At 27.4% G+C, this 21,270-nt stretch overlaps 1 protein-coding gene across 1 annotated transcript in view; it reads right to left on the reverse strand.

Moving 5' to 3' along the window:
• LOC107454944 (cell adhesion molecule Dscam1-like) overlaps positions 1-19,536 on the reverse strand; it is a 179,637-nt gene extending 160,101 nt beyond the window's left edge. The window contains exon 1 of the mRNA XM_071177420.1: positions 19,154-19,536. Coding sequence (XP_071033521.1) covers positions 19,154-19,214 — 61 coding nt within the window. The 5' untranslated portion in view covers positions 19,215-19,536. The remainder of the gene's footprint in view (positions 1-19,153) is intronic.
• Between the last annotated feature and the right edge of the window lie 1,734 nt (positions 19,537-21,270).

Raw genomic sequence — 21,270 nt, forward strand, 5'->3', positions numbered from 1 at the left:
AGAAATTGTAGAGCCTTAACCTCCATGACCCCCTTGGCCCACAACGGGTTGTAGAGAGAGTGCTTTTCTTTAATAAGGGAATACATTTTCTGCAGTAGCTTTTGAACTTATAGGTTCTATATCACAAAATAATATACTCGTGTTATGTCAACATTAAAATTATTGATTATCAAAATAAATTATATAAAATGCTTCAATATATTTTTAGACTCACTTATAATAAACATTTATTGTAAATTAAATACTATTAAACTTAATCGTATTAAATAATATATAATTAATTGATATTACACAAACTGAATGTTACATAAAATTTGAATTCAATTAATAAATGAAATATTTACTTTGCAAAACTTAAAAGATAAATTGTGATTTTTGAATGCATGTTTTATGAACTTAAACAAATTTAATAATTCCATTTCCAATAAATATTACCTGGAAGTCCCAATATCTCTGATTTCTTCCTACTCCCACGCTCGCTGCTTACAGTAAGATGAAATCAATAAGACATGTTGTAGCTCTTTGTCTATTTATAGAATTCCATTTTGAGCTTTCGGAAATAGCTCCATACAAATATCTTCCGATATGAAAATGAAATCATCTATCCATTTGGAGAATCAAATTTTAATATTTTATGCTGTTTTTGTTTGTTGCACTATGGCAATCGATATTTGATGCATCTTACTAAGCGTGGTTAGAATGAAGAATGGAGCGAATGCAGGATGAGAAAAGTTAGGGATTATTAATGTTTGATTGAATTGTTCGGTGTATGATTGAATAATGCAAAGTTAATGTTGATAGAATGAATGTATGTATGAGAGCGTAGAATTAGAAATCTTGTAAGTTATTAATGTTTGGTTCAATCGAAGAAGGTGGCAACATTACTGCGTGATAAAGAATTACTTGGAATTACATTATTTAAGAACTATTTACTCTACGCTGAACTTCTAAAAATAACTTTTTATAAACAAATTTATCTAAAGATGAAATTTTACATACATTTTGAAACCTAATTATTTATAAAAAACTGAAAACATAGTGTCTTATTTTTGGTCATTCCTCTAATGGATAGAAGTGTAATAAATTAATTTAAAAGTTTTTGTTACTAGAAAGAACTTTAAAAGCAAAATAAAGTTTAGTATTTGTACACTGAGAAAAAAATGCGATCAAAACTACCTGAATATGGGGAAATTTGCCTTAATTCTGGCTCTATGGGAACAGCAGAAAGCTCCGCAATTTTTACCGAAGCGCTTTGGTAATGATTTCGGTTAAATAAATCATAAATATGATTTGATGATGTATGATAAAATTTAATAAATGTGGTGAAAGTTGGTAATGTTATCATGATACCTAACAAAATGACATAGAAACGATTAATTCAGTTAAATTTACTTTTCAGCGTTTAATACGTTTTATAACGATTATAATTATAATTAAATCTGTGGTAATAAGAACTATAATCTTTGAAACCAGAATTTCCGACTTAACCATTACCATATAAAGGGAAACATTTCCAAATAACCGGTTTAAATACTGTATATTTTGGTTTTTATTAATAGATTTGTTTCCATTTTTTTCAAATTTTTTTCATAACGCATTAATTTTACTAGATTTCTTTCTCGTCGTAATATTAAAATAAATGTGGTATCTATTAGTGTGTAAATTTTTTTTCAAAATCTTTTTTATTGATAATTTAAGGTCATTTATAGAAAATTCTTATTAAAATTTCATAGAAAAGATTCCATGCTCAAAAAACATTTCAAAAAGTTACAAATTTATTTTTGGTAATTTTTTTTTGAGTTAGTTAACGTTATACTTTATAATAAAGGGTATAAATTTTATTGAAAAAAGAAAGATTTTTTTAATGATCTAATTTCAAAGTAAAGTTTCAGAGTTATAAAATTACAATAAACTATGACAGAACTAAATCAATTTTTTATGTAGTATACGCCTAGTGCTAAGCAAATCACAAATTATTAAAAAATTATATCAAAGATATCTTAAAAAAGCAGCACCAGAGTCGATCGAGTTTTTGAAGAGATATTTGTTCAATTTTTTTAGAAAGTTTAAGAAGTTCATTTTCTAGATAGTTTACCAAATATATTTAGAAAATTGATTGTGCGACAATTAATTTCAGTGATATAACAGAATAAATTGTAACCCTACAAATAATTAAAAAGCACTTTTCTAAAGAAAATATCGCTTTAGATCATCTAAAATAAAGTGAATATAAGTGAAAAGAAATTTTAATTTATTACAGAACTTGAACTTGTTGTTCATGGATATATGCAAAAGATAAGTTCCATTTTTATAAACAAAGCAATCATTTCGATTTAATGCAGAATTATTTGTTGAGACAACAAATAAAACGTATAATAGAAATTCCATTTGAAAATTTGATTTTTTCAAAAGGAAAACTAAATGATTTAGCAAATTAATGAAGCTGAATTTAATACAGAATTTAATGGTAAAAATAGCCAAAAAGGGACAACAATTCGTAAGACAAATAAACAATTTATTAAACAAATATTACAAATAATGCCATGCTTTCTTCACTTTAAAACTCACCAAATTTGTCCTAATTTTCGATTAAATAAGTAAAGAAAGCTTAATATATTCTATAAAGCAGTATATGACACATTAGAAATATGTATTTGCAAAATGTGCATGAATTATAACTGATATAATATTTTATAATATTTGCTTTAATCATCAGAATTAAAGAAATTGCAGAAATATTCCCACTGCAATTTATGAAGAATTCCCATACAGATAAATAAGTTTATTAATGATAAACAAAAATTATATAAATAAACAAAGGAATTGTTTTAGTAAAGGAATTTTTTAGCAAATAATTTTGACCACGGATTCGGTCAAAATTATTTACTAAAAAATTTCCTTACTAAAAAAATCCTTTGTTAATTTATATAATTTTTTAAAGTGCGAATCCATTTCGGGCAAATCCGTGGCTAAAATTATGTGCAAAACAGGCAATTCATGTTTCTTTCTCTTTTCTATTTTTTTCTTAAGAAAATATTTATTTTCTAAAATTATTTATAGTCAACTTCTTTATATTATCCAGTCTAATATTACTTTGCGCACATCCATTTTCGGGCCCATCCTTGGTAACTAACAAATCAAACGCACTTCAGTAATGCAGTAAGAAAGCACTTTAAGACAAAACTCCTCTAGTTACGCTTAATTTGAGCTTTTGTTTTCATATTTTGCTATCTGGCAATCTTATTACGAAAATATTTTAAATCATTCTTGAAGAACTTCCCGTTCATGCAAGTTCATTTGAATTCGCTACTTGCTTTAAAGATTATGTTTTATGTTTTATTCTGTTTTTTCTTTATATTTTATTTATGTTTTTACGTGTTATTTTTACTTATTGTGTTCTATTTTATTTGTTGTAATTCATGTAAAAAATTTTTGAGTGCTCCTCACACTATTGTATTGCTATATTTTGCTTTGGCCATATTGATACAATATTAGAAAGCATTCTTTTTTGCGGATATAATCGTGTGGGCTGATGAAATGATTATATCTTTTATTTTCCGGATTTGTAGAAAGAATGTTTTTTTTTCTTTCATATGTCTGTAATTTTACTTTGTTTTATCTTCATTTTGAACTTATTTTAATGGTTCTATTTACTTGCAGCTTATGCGCAATAAAGGAAACTTATTGTTTTTCTTAATTTTCTTCGTGTTTTTTTGAATTTATTAATTTTGCTGTATATATATATGTATATATATATATATTGTTAATTGTNTTCCAAGCGCTCACCAACTGGTCCTGCAATTCCCTCACATTGCGAGGGTGTAGCGTGGCCGCACGAATTCGGTTTTCTAAGTTGGACCACAAATGCTCTATTGGATTAAGGTCAGGTGAATTTGGTGGCCAAGACATGTCTTGAAAGTCACTGGAATGTTCCTCGAACCAATACATGATGATTCGACCCTTATGACATGGTGCATTATGCTGTTGGTAAACACCATCCCCCGCAGGAAAAACTGTTGCCATGAATGGGTGAACCTGGTCTGCAACTATGTTCAAGTAGCTTACAGACGTCAGGGCTTTTTCTATGAGGATTATGGGTCCTAAAGTGCCCCATGAAAACATTGTTCCTGGGGGAGAAACCATGAAAACCTGGGCGTGGCCATTGTTATAGATGGAGGGTGGGCATAATGTAATGGCTCTTCGGTGTATATATATAGAGACGGATCATGGTGTAGGATACCAGTAGGAGGTTTTCGTGATTTTCCTTTCCATGTAACCCAAATGTGGGTTAATTCCATCGAAAGTTCTTCCACAAAGATAAATTTCTCCCAATATTTGATCCAGGAGTTCCCTTACTTCTGGATTGGATACAAAATTACAAGGCTACAGAGTTGAACATTTAGTAAACTCAAAATTGGTTTTGTTGTTCAACAGCGGTTATAAAATAAAAATAAAATCCTATCATGGTCCTTTATGAACTTCATTTTACATACAAATCTTAGTTCTTTTTCCTTACTATGTCATGGGATAATTTGTTCAACAGTAGAATGAAAAAGCGTTAAAAGTTATTATATCCTAACAAAAAAACATATTTAATTCGTTTGTGAAATAGCACACAAGCTTTACGAACAAATATTTAATATTCTTCCTCCCACACCTATGTAATTAACGAGTAATAAATGAGTGTTTAAAGACTATTTCTTTCCTTTCATCATTTTCTATTCTGAGCACGTTCTTTTATCGCTCGTAATTGTTGTACCCAAAGGAGCATCGAATAAACAGGAGAGCGCAAAATGCTGGAATCATTGGCACAGAGGCATAATCAAATCTGTCTTGTGAAACGTATTCTGTAGTTATAACTGAAAGTGCCTGCAGCGGCGGATATTGGAGAATTGAATTCCCTTTTATGTTTACGCTGATCCATTCCCGGGGCTTTCCTCACTCCAATAATTTATTTGATATTTCTTGGACGATAATGTCGATCATATGTTTCGATAGATTTTGAATGCCTATGGTGAAACTCTGATAAATAGGGCACCAATTTCCCAGGTTATGAAATGATATATAGAGTGATCTTTATTTAAATAAAGCTGATAAAGAGGGTTTTTTAAGAGATGGCATTAGAATCTAGTAAATTTCTAAAGCAATATTTTAAAAAAAGCTAGTTTCAGAATGTGCAGTAATATAAAAAGAAACAAGTAAAGCATCGTTTTTGAAAAGTTTAACTTAACTGAGAAAATGCAGTCGGTACGATGAGTTGTCTTTTTGCACTTGCTTGGGTCACAATTCAATATTCCTTGCTAAAGATGGGTGACTTATAGAATCGCACTTTCTCAGGTTATGTTTTAGTGATTAAGAAATCGGAAATTTTTACGTTCTGTTGGGAGGCTGTAAGGCATGGTGCGGAAACAGTGATTGCTATCAACATTTACTCTTTGTTCCAAATTGTGGTACTGCTGTGTGCGCCATTATTATCTTCAGGTTATTAGTAATAAGGATTCCAGATCTTCATAAACTGCTCAAAAGTGTATCACTAATGCGACAATAATTTAACATCAAATTAAAGTTAAACTAGGTAGAAAATCACAGAACTGCATGATGGTATTGACATTACTGGTTAAAATACCATGATTCGGGTAATAAAACCAAAATATATGGTATTTAAACCATTCAATGGATAATATTTTCGTTCACCTAGTAACTCGTTCGTATCGCAACGGTTTACCGGAAAATGTTATTTCCAAAATTATTGTTCTTATTATCATACCTTAGTAAAAAGAAAAAACTGCGAAGTTATTTTAGCCGAATAAACTGTTCTTGTGCAGTGCTTTACGATATAATGATAAAATTACTAAATTTTATTCATTTGCAAAATTTTATCACTTACTAAACCGTATCAATTGTTAATTTTACCAAAATCATTACCAAAGCATTTTGGAGTTCCCAAGGAACCAGAAACACTATAAATGTTTTGAAAATACTCTTTTCTCAGTATAGAATAATTTAATATTATATACTCACATCTGACCGTAAATAAATTGCCCGTAAGGGATCCCAAAACGCTAAAATCTTTAAAATTTTAGATTTTTTTTTAAAATTTTGAGAAAAAAAAATTTAAATCATCCAAATTATTTTTATTTATTATAACTAATATATGCTAACTTATATTTAACTTTTATATGCTAAAAATATAACGGAAAATGTAAATTAAAGACATAGTTAACATCTCAAAATGTGAGGAACTCGAAGAAGGAAAAATTCGTTTGAATCAAAGAGCTTCACAAAATTATGTCCTTATAACGGAAACAATTTTCAAAAATCATCAGCCTATTATGGCTGAATAAAAATGTACTGTATCTAGAAAAAATATTTTGAATAAAGTTTAATATTTTTAAAGTCTTTTATAGAATATATTTTAACTGTCATTTTGCTAAAGTTGCCTATGGAGATTACATTATTTTTCGTAGAAAACAATTTCTAGAAATCGTTTGCATGTAACGGTTGAATGAAAATCGAAGTATTCTGGAAGAAATAACAGAAACTAAATTTAACATTGTTTGCAACGGGAATTTTATTCTAATGTAAATATTATTTTTTCCTATCTTCATTCTAATGCTTAAGGCACTTAAAGAGTTCTCGCTAAGCTATGTCTATGATGAGAAAAAAAATCTGAAAGATAAGTTGAGTTGCATGCACGCTGCATTTACATATTTATAACCAAATGCTTTCAAAAATAACAAAAATAAGGAATTGTAAATGTTGGCTGAAAGTGAAGTGATTTATTTTTCTAAGCTATGTGCTTTGGACTAAGTAAGGGAAAGCAGCTTTGTCTCCTCCCCCATTCTTCACATCTTTTGTAATTCATTTTTTTCTATTTGTTATCATTCGGAATTCTTTTACCTTTTCCTGTTTTGTTGCTGAAAGCGTCGATGAAAATGTTTTGGAAACGCCCCATAAATGGTGGACAGATTTATTTTATTTCTTCCTGAAAATGGTGATTTGTTTTTATCGTTTGGTGCAATTTTTTTAAAATGCGTTGAGTTCGAATCATTTTACTGTTACTTTTTTAAAGATTGAATTATATTTATGCTGCAAAACACAGTACATTTAGGTTTTAAAAAAAATTCTTTTTTACGCTTGCATACACACATTGTCTCTAACCACTTTTTTAACAAAGTTTTAAAAATATTCTTTTAATTCTGGATAAAAATCGTTTTTGTAACAAGAAGTTTTAAATACTGTTCTAAATGAGTAATTAAAATATCACTTTTTATACTAGGCAAATACGAAACAAATACGAAAGCAACTAAAAATAAACGATATACAACATAAGTATATTAACTACACAAGAAATAATAACCACAAAAATATAACATTTTTTTTCACTAACAAGAAAGGTACGGAATTACAGACAGTTTTTATGAATTTGTCGCCACGTTTAATACATTTCGCAGTCGAAGAACTTTAAAAAGTTACTTAAACTTCAGATTTTTCTTTTTATTTGGAATTTGCTATATTAGGGCTATGAAAAGGTTAATTAAAAAGTTTAAACTATTCAAAAAAATTAAAGTTCTGATGTTTTGTGTAATAAATCTTTCATCAATCAAGCATTCATAGATAATTCTGTCTTTCAAATTAAATGGAATTCAAATGAGAAATGATTAGAAATTAATTTTTTCACAAGTATCTAAAATTAATTTTTCTAACTGTATTACTTATCGACAGATTTGGCAAAGTTTGTGAGATTTTTTAAAAATTATTTTGCTCAAGTTCGCATTTTCAATAATTCATTATATCTCTGTAACCAATGCAAAATACACAAAATGTTTTATTTATATACAACAGCCAATTATATAAAAGAAGCAGCCTGATTTGACACTTCGGGTACCTTAATTATAATTATTATAGTTATAATAGTTGTTGAACAGCCGACCCAATTTTTGGGTTTACGTCTACTAATGTTCAACTCAGTAGCCCTGTAATTTTGAACCCAATCCAGAAGACAAGGGAACACCTGGTTCAAGTATTGGGAGAAATTTGCCTTCGTGGAGGACTTTTTGATGGAATTAACCCGCATTTGCGTTACATGGAGAGGAAGACCATCAGAACCTTTCACGGTTAGTCTGACGGTTAAGGGACTCTAACCCATGATCCGTCTACCACTGAGGATATTTCACGTTAGCACTGTGGTCGGTGCAAGTCATTGGAAGGCGAACGTCCTATCGCCTGAGCCATCGCAGCTCCGGGTACCTTAATTTTAAAATTTCTCAAGAAATGAAATAAAATAACATTTTAATTAAAAAGTCAAAGCCATTTTAGTTGTTGCCTATATATATCATGCAGCAAATCTATTTAAAAAAATAAATCAAAAATTGAGCTATTGCTTGTAAAAAGAGTTAAAAGAATCGAAATGTACATCATCGGTTATAGTTTGGAGATTTGGTCGACGCCTAACAGTTACACCTTTCTTTTAAGATCCACACCACTGGAAAAACATTCTAATCACTGATAATCAATAAAACACTGATAATCAAAGTAGATTTCACTTGTACTTTGCCGCTTATACTGATTTTATCTTTGGATCAATACTTAAAGATAGAATTCAAGACAATGTTTAGATTTTCATTTCAGGTGTGAACTGCATGATCAACTAATTGCACTTTTTGTGTCATTATAAAAGCATTTTTAATTTGAGTTGGTTGAGATGAGTTGATTGAGTTTTTGTAAATAAACGTAGAATAATATAAAATAACAATAAAAACCAGAAATAATTATAGTTAAAATCACTAAAATGGATTGCTACTATATATTTCTTATTTTTAAACTCTCATAATAATATTTCTGGAATAAGTTATTAATTAGTTATTTTAATTTTAAAAATATATATACTATTTAATCATTAATAATTCCTTAAATATATTTAAATGATCTAGCAAATTCTTAGAGAAATGGCAAAATTAATAAGATAATAAATCTTTCTAATAAGAAAATAAATCTTTATAATTTTTATTAATAAACTTCCGTAATTTAATTAAGCGAACTTAAAATTTTCACTATTCTTCAAAAAAAAAAAAAAAAAAAATTAGGAGAAATTATTAATTGACATTGATCCCAGAAGATTTAAAAAAAAATCTATATCGCGTTTGGCATAATATCAAACAGTATTTTTTTTTGATGATCTATTTTACGAACAATTAAAATTAATTTAATTACTTCTTTCTCATTAGTTTAATGATTTGGAATGATTTTTTCTCCTGAGCATTCCGAATGAATTCAACAATTAGATGCGGAATTCTTTGATCAATTATGAATGAAAGAAGAAATATGCTTTTGTAATTAAGGTACAAAATTTTTTTGTATTTTGCGATGGAAGACAACATCGCTTTCACTTTTCCATTCAAGAATATGCATTTATTCATCGACAAATGTATTCTTCTTTATTTGGTTATAATTAATTTTCTTTCAATTTGAAAATAGACAACACGCATAAAAGTAATCAATTTACGTTAAGAATACCCAAACTCGAAATATTATTATTTATAAAAGTGAAGTATGGTATAAAATAAATTATGCATTTTTGCTTATCGTGAAACGAAGTTTATGCTTGCATTCACGCTGATAAATAATTTAGTTATATCTATAAGAATACATTTTTGTAAGGAAGTTTGCATTAAATAAATTAAACTGAAAATTCTTATTTATACGAATAAGTACTTCGTCTTGTAAAGAAATGCTTGTATTGTTTTATTTAGAGTATTATTATTAGACATTAATTGCTTTTAATTGCTTTTTAATACCTTTATTTGCTTTGTGTGAAATTAATTTCCAAATTTTTTTGGCTAAATATTTACTGAAATACAACGCAATTTAGAAAATGAACAATGCAATTCACTTGAATTTGCAAATTGTTAGTGCCCTAAAATAAAAATAACTGTTATTTTACATATGAGATATATTTTATATAACTATTACACTGCCTCTCATTAATTAGAATGCTTCTATAATTTTTGAATTTTTCGAGAGCATTCATGAAGTAATATATTGTCCCATTAATAGGAATTTTTTTTCTTGCAAAAAACTTGAATTACTATATAATATAACATATTCAACAAAATTTTGTTTCAAATATCTCCTTTTTATGAAATATACTTTTATTAGAAGTAATAAGTTCTCCGACATATTAAGGATCTTCTATTGGATCTTCTTCTTCATCAAGTCATAAAGCGTTCGCTTAACAGATCCTAGCAGACTCCATGGTCCACCAACAAACTTAATCCTAAATCTCTCCAACATTATCCCAATTGCAGAGAATGATGATTTAGGTGCTCAATATTTAATCCAGTGAAGCAGTTTTTCAAAAAAAAATCATTTAACATCACATGTAATTTGCATAGTATAGCCCAATGATTAAAATTTTACTCTAAAATTTTAATTTTCCGGTAATGTGCTAGTAAAATGCTTTTATCCTTCTTGACAACCAATATATGATACAGATGAAGCTGTTTTTGATAATTGAATATTGTCAGATACTTATATTCCTTCCACAATTATATATACTTTTTATAAAAAAATGAAAATAAGAAAAAAAAACCAAAAGTATATTAAAAGCAATTAATGGTAGCACATATAAGTTTAGTTTTATACATATAATACCCTATCAATTTTTAAATAAGCAAAAATAGCAAAAAAAACAACTTAAAATATTGTTGATTACATGATAAAATGTACAAAATATTAACTAATAAGATGGATATCAGTTAATATTTTTTTAGTTAAAAGTACACCGTAATAAACTTTAAATCAAACTATGGTGAAAAGTATGGACTCACAAGGTACTGGTACTTAAGATCCGTTTTTATCGCATCATGTTACGGAGCAAAAAATTTGATATACCGCAGGGCTCGAAAAAACTCAGAAATTTTACCCGTCCCCGAGGACGGCTTGTCCAGAGGACGGCTTGTCCAACAATGTACCCGTTCTCCTTTGAAACTAACTCGTCGCTTCCAAATAAATAAAAATATTATTTTTTCTTATTTATTACAAACATTTATATAAATTACACAATGAATTAGTAGCTACTAGGACTACATTATACAGTAATAAAAGAAATACTAGGTTACTAATAGTAAAACCTAGTATTTCTTTTATGAAATAATTTAAATGACAAAGGTCAAGTTATCTGGAATGTCAATTTATCCGAGGGGACTACATTTTTTAAATGATTCAAATATGACGTTTGCCAGTTCCACCATCAAGCCTATGATTTACAGAGGTTTCTGCACAGAAATCAGAAAGGGGTTTTCCATTTAGGTGGATGTTCATAATTGCGTTAACGCTTGCGTAATGTGTTTTTTTGTAAGTTCATTGCTGAAAAGTCCCTTTCAACTGCTGCAGTACTCCCAGACGGAAAAAAACATCAATCCACCATGCGCAGTATGTTGCTGTACGGGATTTCTAGATTAGAGAATCAGTTTAGAAGTGAGGCGCTAGACTCTTGTAAGGTAACAAAAATTTAAAGTGTATCACGACTATTAACGGGAAAATGGCCGTCCGCGCGGACGTCTGATTCGAGAAATTCGTTGTCTGCGGGAAATTTTTGACCGCCGAAGACGGGCGGACGGGCAGTTTTTCGAGCCCTGATATACCGTTAATTTTACCGAAGTAATTACATTAAAATCACTGAATCTTTCTTATTAAGTAAAGATTATTATAAAATTACTGTATAATATTTTATGCTAAATATGGATTTTAAAGATGTTGTACTAAATGTGCCGGTACTTTACACCGTAATTTGATCCAGATTTTTGCACAGTGTATTTGGATTTCAAGTCCACATGATGCAGAATATATCAAGATATTTGCCGTCATGATCATAGATACCTGTAATTGACTGAGTAACAAAATTCTAGATCAATAAAAATTCATGAATTTATTACCTTCATTTTTATACCAAGACTGCATTTTGATGTTTATTGCAATTCTGATGATGATAAAAAACTATTTAAAATATCTTTGAAAATATTTTTTTAATGGTTTTAAAAAGTGAATTCTGGATTCTGAAGAATACATTTCGAAACTTTAACTGTTACTTTTTATGCAATAATGAGCTTTATATGCTTGTTATGAGTTTTTTTTATGCTTTTTAATTCCTGCTATTATTTCACACTCTCCCTATATATAGTTACATATTTTGTTCAAATTTTAAATCGTTAATTTTAAATCGTTAATCCCTACTAATTTTTTCAGATTATTACTTTTTTCTTAACTAGGAATGCAATTTTCCTCACAACTAATCCAATTTTTTAAAAAAGAAAATAGATTATTTTCTCTTGGTCACATATTAATAATATTTCTAAAGATTTGTTAATTTCCTATTGGGAAAACAAAAGAAAAAATCCCTAAACACGAAAAAAAAAATGAAATCTATCTCTCTAAGTTACTCCAGTGGTTTAAGTTCCGAAAAAGATTCATTTCAAAAAATGAAAATCGGTGAAGTATTTTCCAAATACTTAAATGCTTTAGGGTATAGCTTAGTTTTATTAAAATATTTTTAAACTTTAAAACTTTTATTTGGAAACTCTATGCATACTTATGATGTGAACAAAATTATAAGACTACAAATTATTCAAATATTGATAATATCGTAAATTTCTCATTAACAGAGCCTGGACATGCATTAAATGATTTGCATAGCAATATTTATGGAAAATAATATTTTTGGAAAGTTTAGTATAATTTGAATATTAAATGATGGAAGTATTATTTGCTTAAACTATTCTTAAACTCGTTTTTTCAACTCTTTATTAAGAAAAATGAATATTGTATATAATAGTTTCAGCAGAACCTATATACGAGTATTTATATATAGATTCGACTGAATTTAAATTTATGCGTCTAAACTTAAATGACTCGTCATGGAACATGGATGAAAAAATAAGTTAAATATATCTTAAGTGGTCGGAGAAGAAAAATTAATTCTCAAAAACATTTGAAAATTTAGAGATTTCTTTTGTTATTTGAAACAAATATTACTCTTATTTTGTTTAAAATATTGGTATAATTATAATTATGAGTTATAATGCGAGACCAAATATTCAGTTTTTTTTCCGATTGAGCTTCAAGTGATTTTGAAGAAAATGCTTTTTTCCTCCCTTGTCAATTTTTTTCATACTTTTTTCAAAACTTAATAGTTCATTTGTTGGTAATCTATAAACGATAACGTCTTGAGTTAAAAAATATTTAAATTTCAAATACTTCACTTTTATAATTTTTCAAAAAATGTAACATTTTGAGAAACAATTTTAATAAATATTTCTTTTTAAAAAATATGTAATTTGTAAACTAGAAATGTTTTAAAATATACTGTAGTTTTAAAAAGATACATTTTTTTAAACTTAAATATGTAATTTTGCAACCTTAGAAATAGTTTTCAAAAATGTTAACTTTAAACTTTTTTTCAAATGCAATGCCCTTAAACGCTGAGGTTAAATTAATGCTTGCATATTTTTTATTGGTCAAAATAATTAGTCAAAGTTTATTAATTACGTATTTTGCATAAAAAATTGTATAAAAAATATCAAAGCCTTTTAGAGTTTCTAAATTAATTTATTTATTATATTTAGTAGAAGATTTGCGAAGGAATTTTTTATATTTAATAGAAAGTAGATAAAAATATTTAACACAACTTCGGAATTTTGAAAAAAATTTATATTAATTAAAATGCATTTATTTTTCTTCTATTTAAAATTTAGATTATTAAAATTAGTCTTAAAATTTAAAGAAAAAATACTTTATTGAAAAAACTTTTTAAAACCAGGTGCAATTTTATAGATCTAAAAGCCTTTGGCACAACAAAAAAGTAACGTTATCATTGCAGAAATGAATTTAAGAATGGCAATTTCAAAACTATTATGAAATTTCAAACGACTCTTTACGTTAAAAAACTGTACTTTATGGAAAGAAAGGGCTGTAATTTTAATTTTGATATAAACACTCAGAAAATTAATTTCAAATCTAGCGAAATCTTGCATAAAATTAATTACAATTTACATTTGCAGTTTATAAAGTTTAATGAAATTAATATTTAATCTGCTCATTAATTACACGAAAGAAGTATTTAATCAAAAGTTTGAACGCTTCTTTAAACTTTCGTTTTATCTCAGAGAGTCTAAATTTATTAAGCAAATAACGAATTAATTTAATTAATTCTCAAATCAATTCGTAAAAAATATTTAACCAGTAATAAATTAGTTTGATTAGTTCTATAAATTTGCCAACAGCATTAGAACTTAATTAAATTGATTAGTAATCAAATATTCGTTTAGTTACCATTGGAATACAAATGTAGAAACTAAATCATCCGAATGGTGGGAAATAATCTTATATTTGACGTTATTTCTGATTTCTTTTTAAGCTAGAGTAACTTTTTCCAGATTTAGGAGCAAGACGTAATTTCGAAATTGCATGTCAAAAATCGTTCTTTCTGACTTAACTCTTTGAAGTATATAAAAAGAATTCAGAATAAAACCTTCTAGTAACTATTCTGTATTAGATTGGGTGAGTGGATCAAAGAAATCAGGAAAATTATTCCTTTAACTTTAAAATTAAAAGAAATGGGGCAAAGGGACTGTATAAAATACGTACTAAAATATGTTTTGTATATACAGAGCGTAGAATGTTTATTTGGCTACATTGAAGAGGATATATATTATGATATGATTTTTTTCTTAACATCAAAATCGAGTCTTTACCTAGTTTTTTACATTAAGAGTTTCTTACATCAAATACGGAAAATATTTTGGTGAATACTAAGGTTTTTTTAATTTATTATTTCACTTTTTAAAAATATTTGTGGCAACGCCTCCTGCTCACTACTCTCAGTAAACCATAGAATTCCTACGCAATCACTTTTGTTTCGTGGTGATAAACAGTTTGTTAGAAGTTACATCAAGTTTGTCAATTAAAAATTATTCAATTCATTGTTCCCAAAAAAAGATTTGAGTCACTAAACTAAGTTCCCTTTCTACTGATATGAGATTTAAATATAATATTTTTGCTCTATTATCATATAACTTTATGCTCAATCTTTTTTTTTTAATATTTTTTTATTTTATTTACTATGAACGCGCATTAATTATTTTCTTACCCTCAAGAATATTCTGCTGTTATATATCAAAAATAATTCTTTAATTTGCTTCCGAATTTTAGGTAGTTATTATGTTTTTGTTATTTAAATTCTATAAGCTGGCCAACCACGGTTTACAACGAACTTTTAAGAAGTGGATATAACGAATTGATTCTTTTAAGGGTAATCGACTGGCCTGAATATCTTTATCACGAAATATTTTCTAATCAGGTTATATTAAATGATTGCTTTATAAAAAAAGAACAATTCTCCTTTTTAACTTATAATTTTAAATAATAATCAAAATTACATACGTCATGAAAAAGGTAATATTGGAAGGAATAATGAACAATAATAGAAAATATCCTGGAATATATAATACTGGTATTAAATAAATGAATAATGTACAGGTAAATATTGCGATATTTTTTTTTTATTTCATGTTGATGACAGCCAAAAACATCAAGATCTCCTGTGTATATTAGATATTCTGCGATGTGATTTTTCGATTCAATGAGAAGGCATAAAATGCTGAAATGATAATTATTTTTTTATAATGTATAAAAAAATAATACTTAGAATTTATTCATAGTTTTTTCTTTATAGTTCCTTTATGCACTTTATTTTTTTAGGCAAAATTATTCCTGGTTTTTCTTTATTTTTCTTTTAAGAGCTTGGTTTATAAAGAAAAATAATTCCAGACTTTTTTAATTGCTTTATACGAAATTTGTCTTTCAGGAAAAGTAATTTATAACTTTTCTTTATTGAAATATAAAAAAAAATATTTTAAGGAAACGTGCAAAATAAAATGCACTGTAAGACTTTTATTTTTACTATTTTACTATTTGTTTTCATAACTAAGTTTATTTTAATTACATGTTTTAGCATCAAAATAACTATGCAAACAAAAATCAAGCAACTAAAAAGCCTAAATAGATTTTTTTTATGAAAAAAGAGGAGATCATTAAAAATAGAAATAAAGAAAGAATTCTTTTTTAAATAATTGATTCAAATAAAATATGTAAAGAAAAAAGCAAATTAACTACGATAAAATAAACGTTTTACAAAAATATGTTATATAAAACTCAATGACAACTATTGCAAACAACTTTAATTTTATTCGAATCACTCTGCATAATTCTTTTCATAAATATTAAATTTTTTTGTTCTAGTCAAAATAAAGAATGGTTAACAGATTTTAACATTTAGATTCCATAATTATTTGAATTTTTTTTTTGAAAATCTCAACTATTAAATAACAACAGTTTGTGTAAAAGTTAAAAAAAAATTAAATTATGATTTAAACTTGCCGTGTATAGTTTAAAAACTATAACAGAATGAAAAATAATTTTGTTTTTTAAAAAATTATAAATTTATAAAATATTGATACTTTTAAAATTGCAATAATACCCATATAAACACCATATACCTACTTTCGTTAATTTATTTTTGATTAAATTATTCTTCCTGCATAGTTACCAGGATAAAAAAATGCTACATATACTTTAATGTTGTGGTTTAAGATTAAGCATGCTACTTAGTAAGTGCTGCTTATCAAATTTGCTTACTTACTTTGCTTACAAATTTGCTTACATGAAGGAAATGTATGCCGAAAAAAGCCAAATTTGTCAAAAATGAATCGTAATCAGATTTTTGCACAGTTTTAAAAATTTAACTATCTCAGACAAACACAGCTTTGCATCCTAAACATTTGCGAATAATATAAATTTGTCAAATTTGTTGCTTATTAGGCATTTTTCATCTTGAAAAATGCTTCGAGTGTAAGAACTACAAATAATAATAAAAGTGATATTTGTTTAGGCGTAGAAGTAAACTTTTTGCAGTTTCCATTTGTACCCATTTTTTCTTAATATCGTGAGTTATATTAATAGTAATAATATTCTTTTCCACTTCATTCCAAATTCAAAGAAAGTACTAGAATATATCAATATTTAGAAATATTTCAGATTTCTGAACCAACATTTGAAATCTGTTTATAATTTTCAATTTTTAAAAACGTATTATTATCGATTTATTTCACGATAATTATTTGATGTAGCGCGTGAATAAAGAGAGAAAACAATTTCAAACGCAGAGACGAATTTCTGAATCAGCGAATAACTGAAATATTTAATCCGAATTAGTCAGTCAATGAATTGTTAGACAAATTTAGTAAGTGGAAGATAAGTAAACCAATGAACAAGCATCTCTGCAAACTAGATTTTATGTGGATACATTTTTTTTATATGACTTCTATTGATAATATGGAAGCTGAAAACTACAATTTCAAAAATACACATTTTATTTAGTAATTATAAAATATTTCGAACAGTTATTTTTCCAATTGCCTGTGGTAGTGACACACTATTTTTATCAATAGTCTCTGATATAATATGAGAAAATTTGTAATGTGTGTTATAAAATGTGCTTGTCTTATCAGCGAAATATTTCTGAAAGTCCCTCACAAGCATATGATATATATATATATATATATANCTAAATATATATATATATATACAACGAAGAGCCATTACATTATGACCACCCTCAATCTATAGCAATGGGCTTGCCCAGGTTTTCATGGTTTCTCGCCCAGGAACAATGCTTTCATTGGGCACATTAGGACCCATAATACTCATAGAACAATGCCTGACGTCTGTAAGCTACTTGAACACAGTTGCAGACCAGGTTCACCTATTAATGGCAACAGTTTTTCCTGCGGGGGATGGTGTTTACCAACAGGATAATGCACCATGTCATAAGGGTCGAATCGTCACGGACTGGTTCGAGGAACTTTCCAGTGAATTTCAAGTCTTGTCTTGGCCCCCCAAATTCACCCGACCTTAATCCAATAGAGCATTTGTGGTCCTATTTGAAAAGCCAAATTTGTGTTTCAACGCTACCCCCTCGCAATGTGAGAGAATTGCAGGACCAGTTGGCGAGCGCTTGGTACCAGATACCTCAGAATACCTATCAGCACCTTGTGGAATAAATGCCACGGCAGGTGCTAGCAGTTTTGAGGGCTAAAGGTGGTCCTACATGTTATTATATATATATATATATATATTTACACACTGCATATACTTTACAAGTACAAAAAACATTTGAAACTTTGGAGATGGTAATGAGCTGCAACAGGTTCCTTAATGGTAATATCTCTCATTAAATCATTACTTTGAAAGCTATTGTGACAAAGATTCTAAAAATACATAGTAAGAGTGATTATTACAGAAGGTCCTAAATAGTAAAATTTGCATTTTTGTCCTTAAAAATGAATTGTTTTGATTATGTATACATTTGGAGGGAAAGCAATGGGAATTTATAATTAAAATGTTTTGCTTCTACAAAAATACCTAAGGCGGTTAAATTATAATATAATGATCATAAAATTAAGGCCATATGTAACGGAATTAATTGACGAATACTTCTAAAAAGTAAAAGTGTCTTTGAGTATTTCGGAACAGTATTTAAAGTAAAGAATTGAAAACTTTCGGAAAGAAGCTTTTTTTTTAAAAAAAATTCTGCTTATTAAGACGGAAATAAAAAATAAGACTTATGCAAATTGAAGGAATTTAAATGAATAGTAGTTTTCCTCTCCAAAACAAATTCCATTTTCATTCATACTATTTTTGGTATTATATACGAATAGTTTCCCTTGAGAATTATAAATAAATTAGTAATTAAATACCCAAATGCGAAAAAAGGGCTTTCATGCGTTTGACATTGAGAGTGAAGTGAAATAATTAAAAAAAAAAAAAACAGTTTTTTTCTTTTCAAAACTTGTGTTACTGTTTAGAAAAAATTTACTGAGCTATTTGTTAGAAACGAACAATTCCTTAATCATGTTTTTGGACAATATATTACAAATAATAACAAAATAATTATGTTATATATACTGATGAATTTTAAGTATAAAGATTTACAAATATAAATATTTAAAAAAGACTGAATATATAGATACAAGTAGAAGAATGTTTTCAATAAAAGTAAGTAAAAATACCAATGTTGTAATTTTATCAATTATCTTACCTAAGCTCTGAATTTCCATTATAAAGTTACTGAGTACTAAAAAAAGGCACTGGAATATCATAATTTTTCCAAGCAGATGGCGCTAATTTAAACACAAAAAATTCCAACAGACGATCTTTTCATGGACCACGTCAAATGACACAATCCAATAATTATTATTTTTAATTGTGACTATTTTTTACCACTAAATTTTGTTGACAAAATCTCAAACTATTTCCAGTTTTTCTCCCAATTGTTTTCTTAAATTCCGTCTTAATATAGAACGAAATGAGTGTTGTACAGAAAAACGTGTACTCAGATTAAAAATGTAATAATATCTTCTAAGAATAAGAACTACACATGCGAAAAATCAACTCTCGTCTGCCGGCAGTACTAGAGAATACTAGGACGTCGGGATTCTCAGTTTGGGTGCGCCCCTTATCGGCTAATTCGTGAACTATGAGGATTTATTGGTGGCCTATGCAAATAGATTTTAATGGAGCTCTTACGGAGCAATTAGTCTTTTTGATGATCATGCTAATCTTCAAAAAAGAACAGAAAATAAGAAGTGAAAAAAAAACCCGAAATCGAATGATTGAGCACTTTAAAAAAGATTAGTTTAATGGGTAAAAGGAATTCAGGTTTTAACATTTGTCACTTTCGGTGCTACGATAAAAATTTAATAAATATTTCAGCGTCTTTGTTTGACTTAGGTTCAGTTTTTACTTTATTGTGCTTTAAGGACTTATTAGTTAAAAATTATTATTATGTTAATTTATTTAAAAAATTTTAATGGATTAATAAGAGCTACAAATATTTATTATCAAATTCATTATTTACAAAATATTTCGATATATTGAAGGATTTATTTTGATTCTATAGGTAAAGTAGGTTCACTTTAAGATAAATAAATTAAATCTACAGCTTCATTTTAATAATCAAGTTAGACGTTTTGTATAACCTTTGCAACAAATTTGATGGACCTTTGCAACAAATTTGATACATGACATCATGATAGTGATTTTGTTATAGGATGATATAATTTCATAATGCTTATGAAAATTGTTAAGACTTATTAGTTTTCAAAGTCATAATTAAATTGATTCATAGTTTTTATCGATACTGTTATTTCAAAAGCGTTTATACTAGAATTTGAAAACAATTATAAAAGGATGATATTCTTTATAAAATTTATCATTCTAGAAAAACTTTGCATGAAAAGTTGTTTTAAAAAAATAGTGTTAAATAAAATGTAAATTAAACCATGTATTTTTTTGCACTGCATCTGAGAAAATGTGTTATGTGTTCTTTATTAATTTAACATGTACTATTTTGTACTATTATTGCACAGTTATATTTAATTACATAAAAAAAGAAATTTTCATAACTTATCGATAACAATTTATGAACATTTACTAACTAGGAAGAACTAGCTTGTTGTAATTGCGGAATACAAAATACATAAGTAGATGTTCTATTTAAATGTTTTTCCCAATAATTAGCCTTTTTTTGTTTGATTTCAAAATAAATATAAAATATATAGGGGAGTGTCGGGTACCTCCGCCCCCTGTCAATTTCATATGTATAGAATACTTTTTCAAGTCAATGGGCCATCGGATATTAGTTGTTATATTAAAAAAAGATTCTTTTCAAAGTTTCATGCAGCTGGTAACATGGTAAACAATAGTTTTGAAAATATGCTGAATACAGTAGTCATGAAATTAAGAAAAATTGGTTGAATGTTTGGATTAAACTTCATTTTAATACTAAAACAATAATTGTTTATATACATACAGCATTAAAGTAAGTAGTCTTAAGTTTAATTTGCACAAAGAAAGAAGTTTATATGTGAAAAATTGTTCGAGTAATTACAAATTTACAAAAAAATTGGATTTGGGGTAGCCCCGCTCACATGAATGTCGGGTATCACCGCCCAGTTTTATTTCATCGATAAATGTACGGTTGCAAAGATTATTATTTTATTGCTTCAAACTTGAATGTAATATGCATTTTTAACAACAAATATTGTTGTTATTAAATGATTGTTATTAAATGATAGAATTCACTAAAAGTTTATAAATATGTAATAAATAAAATAATTTTGTGATAAAAATGATAAATGAGGTTTATCTATTGTC

The sequence above is a fragment of the Parasteatoda tepidariorum genome, chromosome 2 (assembly GCF_043381705.1).
Source record: "Parasteatoda tepidariorum isolate YZ-2023 chromosome 2, CAS_Ptep_4.0, whole genome shotgun sequence".
Taxonomy (NCBI): Eukaryota; Metazoa; Arthropoda; class Arachnida; order Araneae; family Theridiidae; genus Parasteatoda; species Parasteatoda tepidariorum.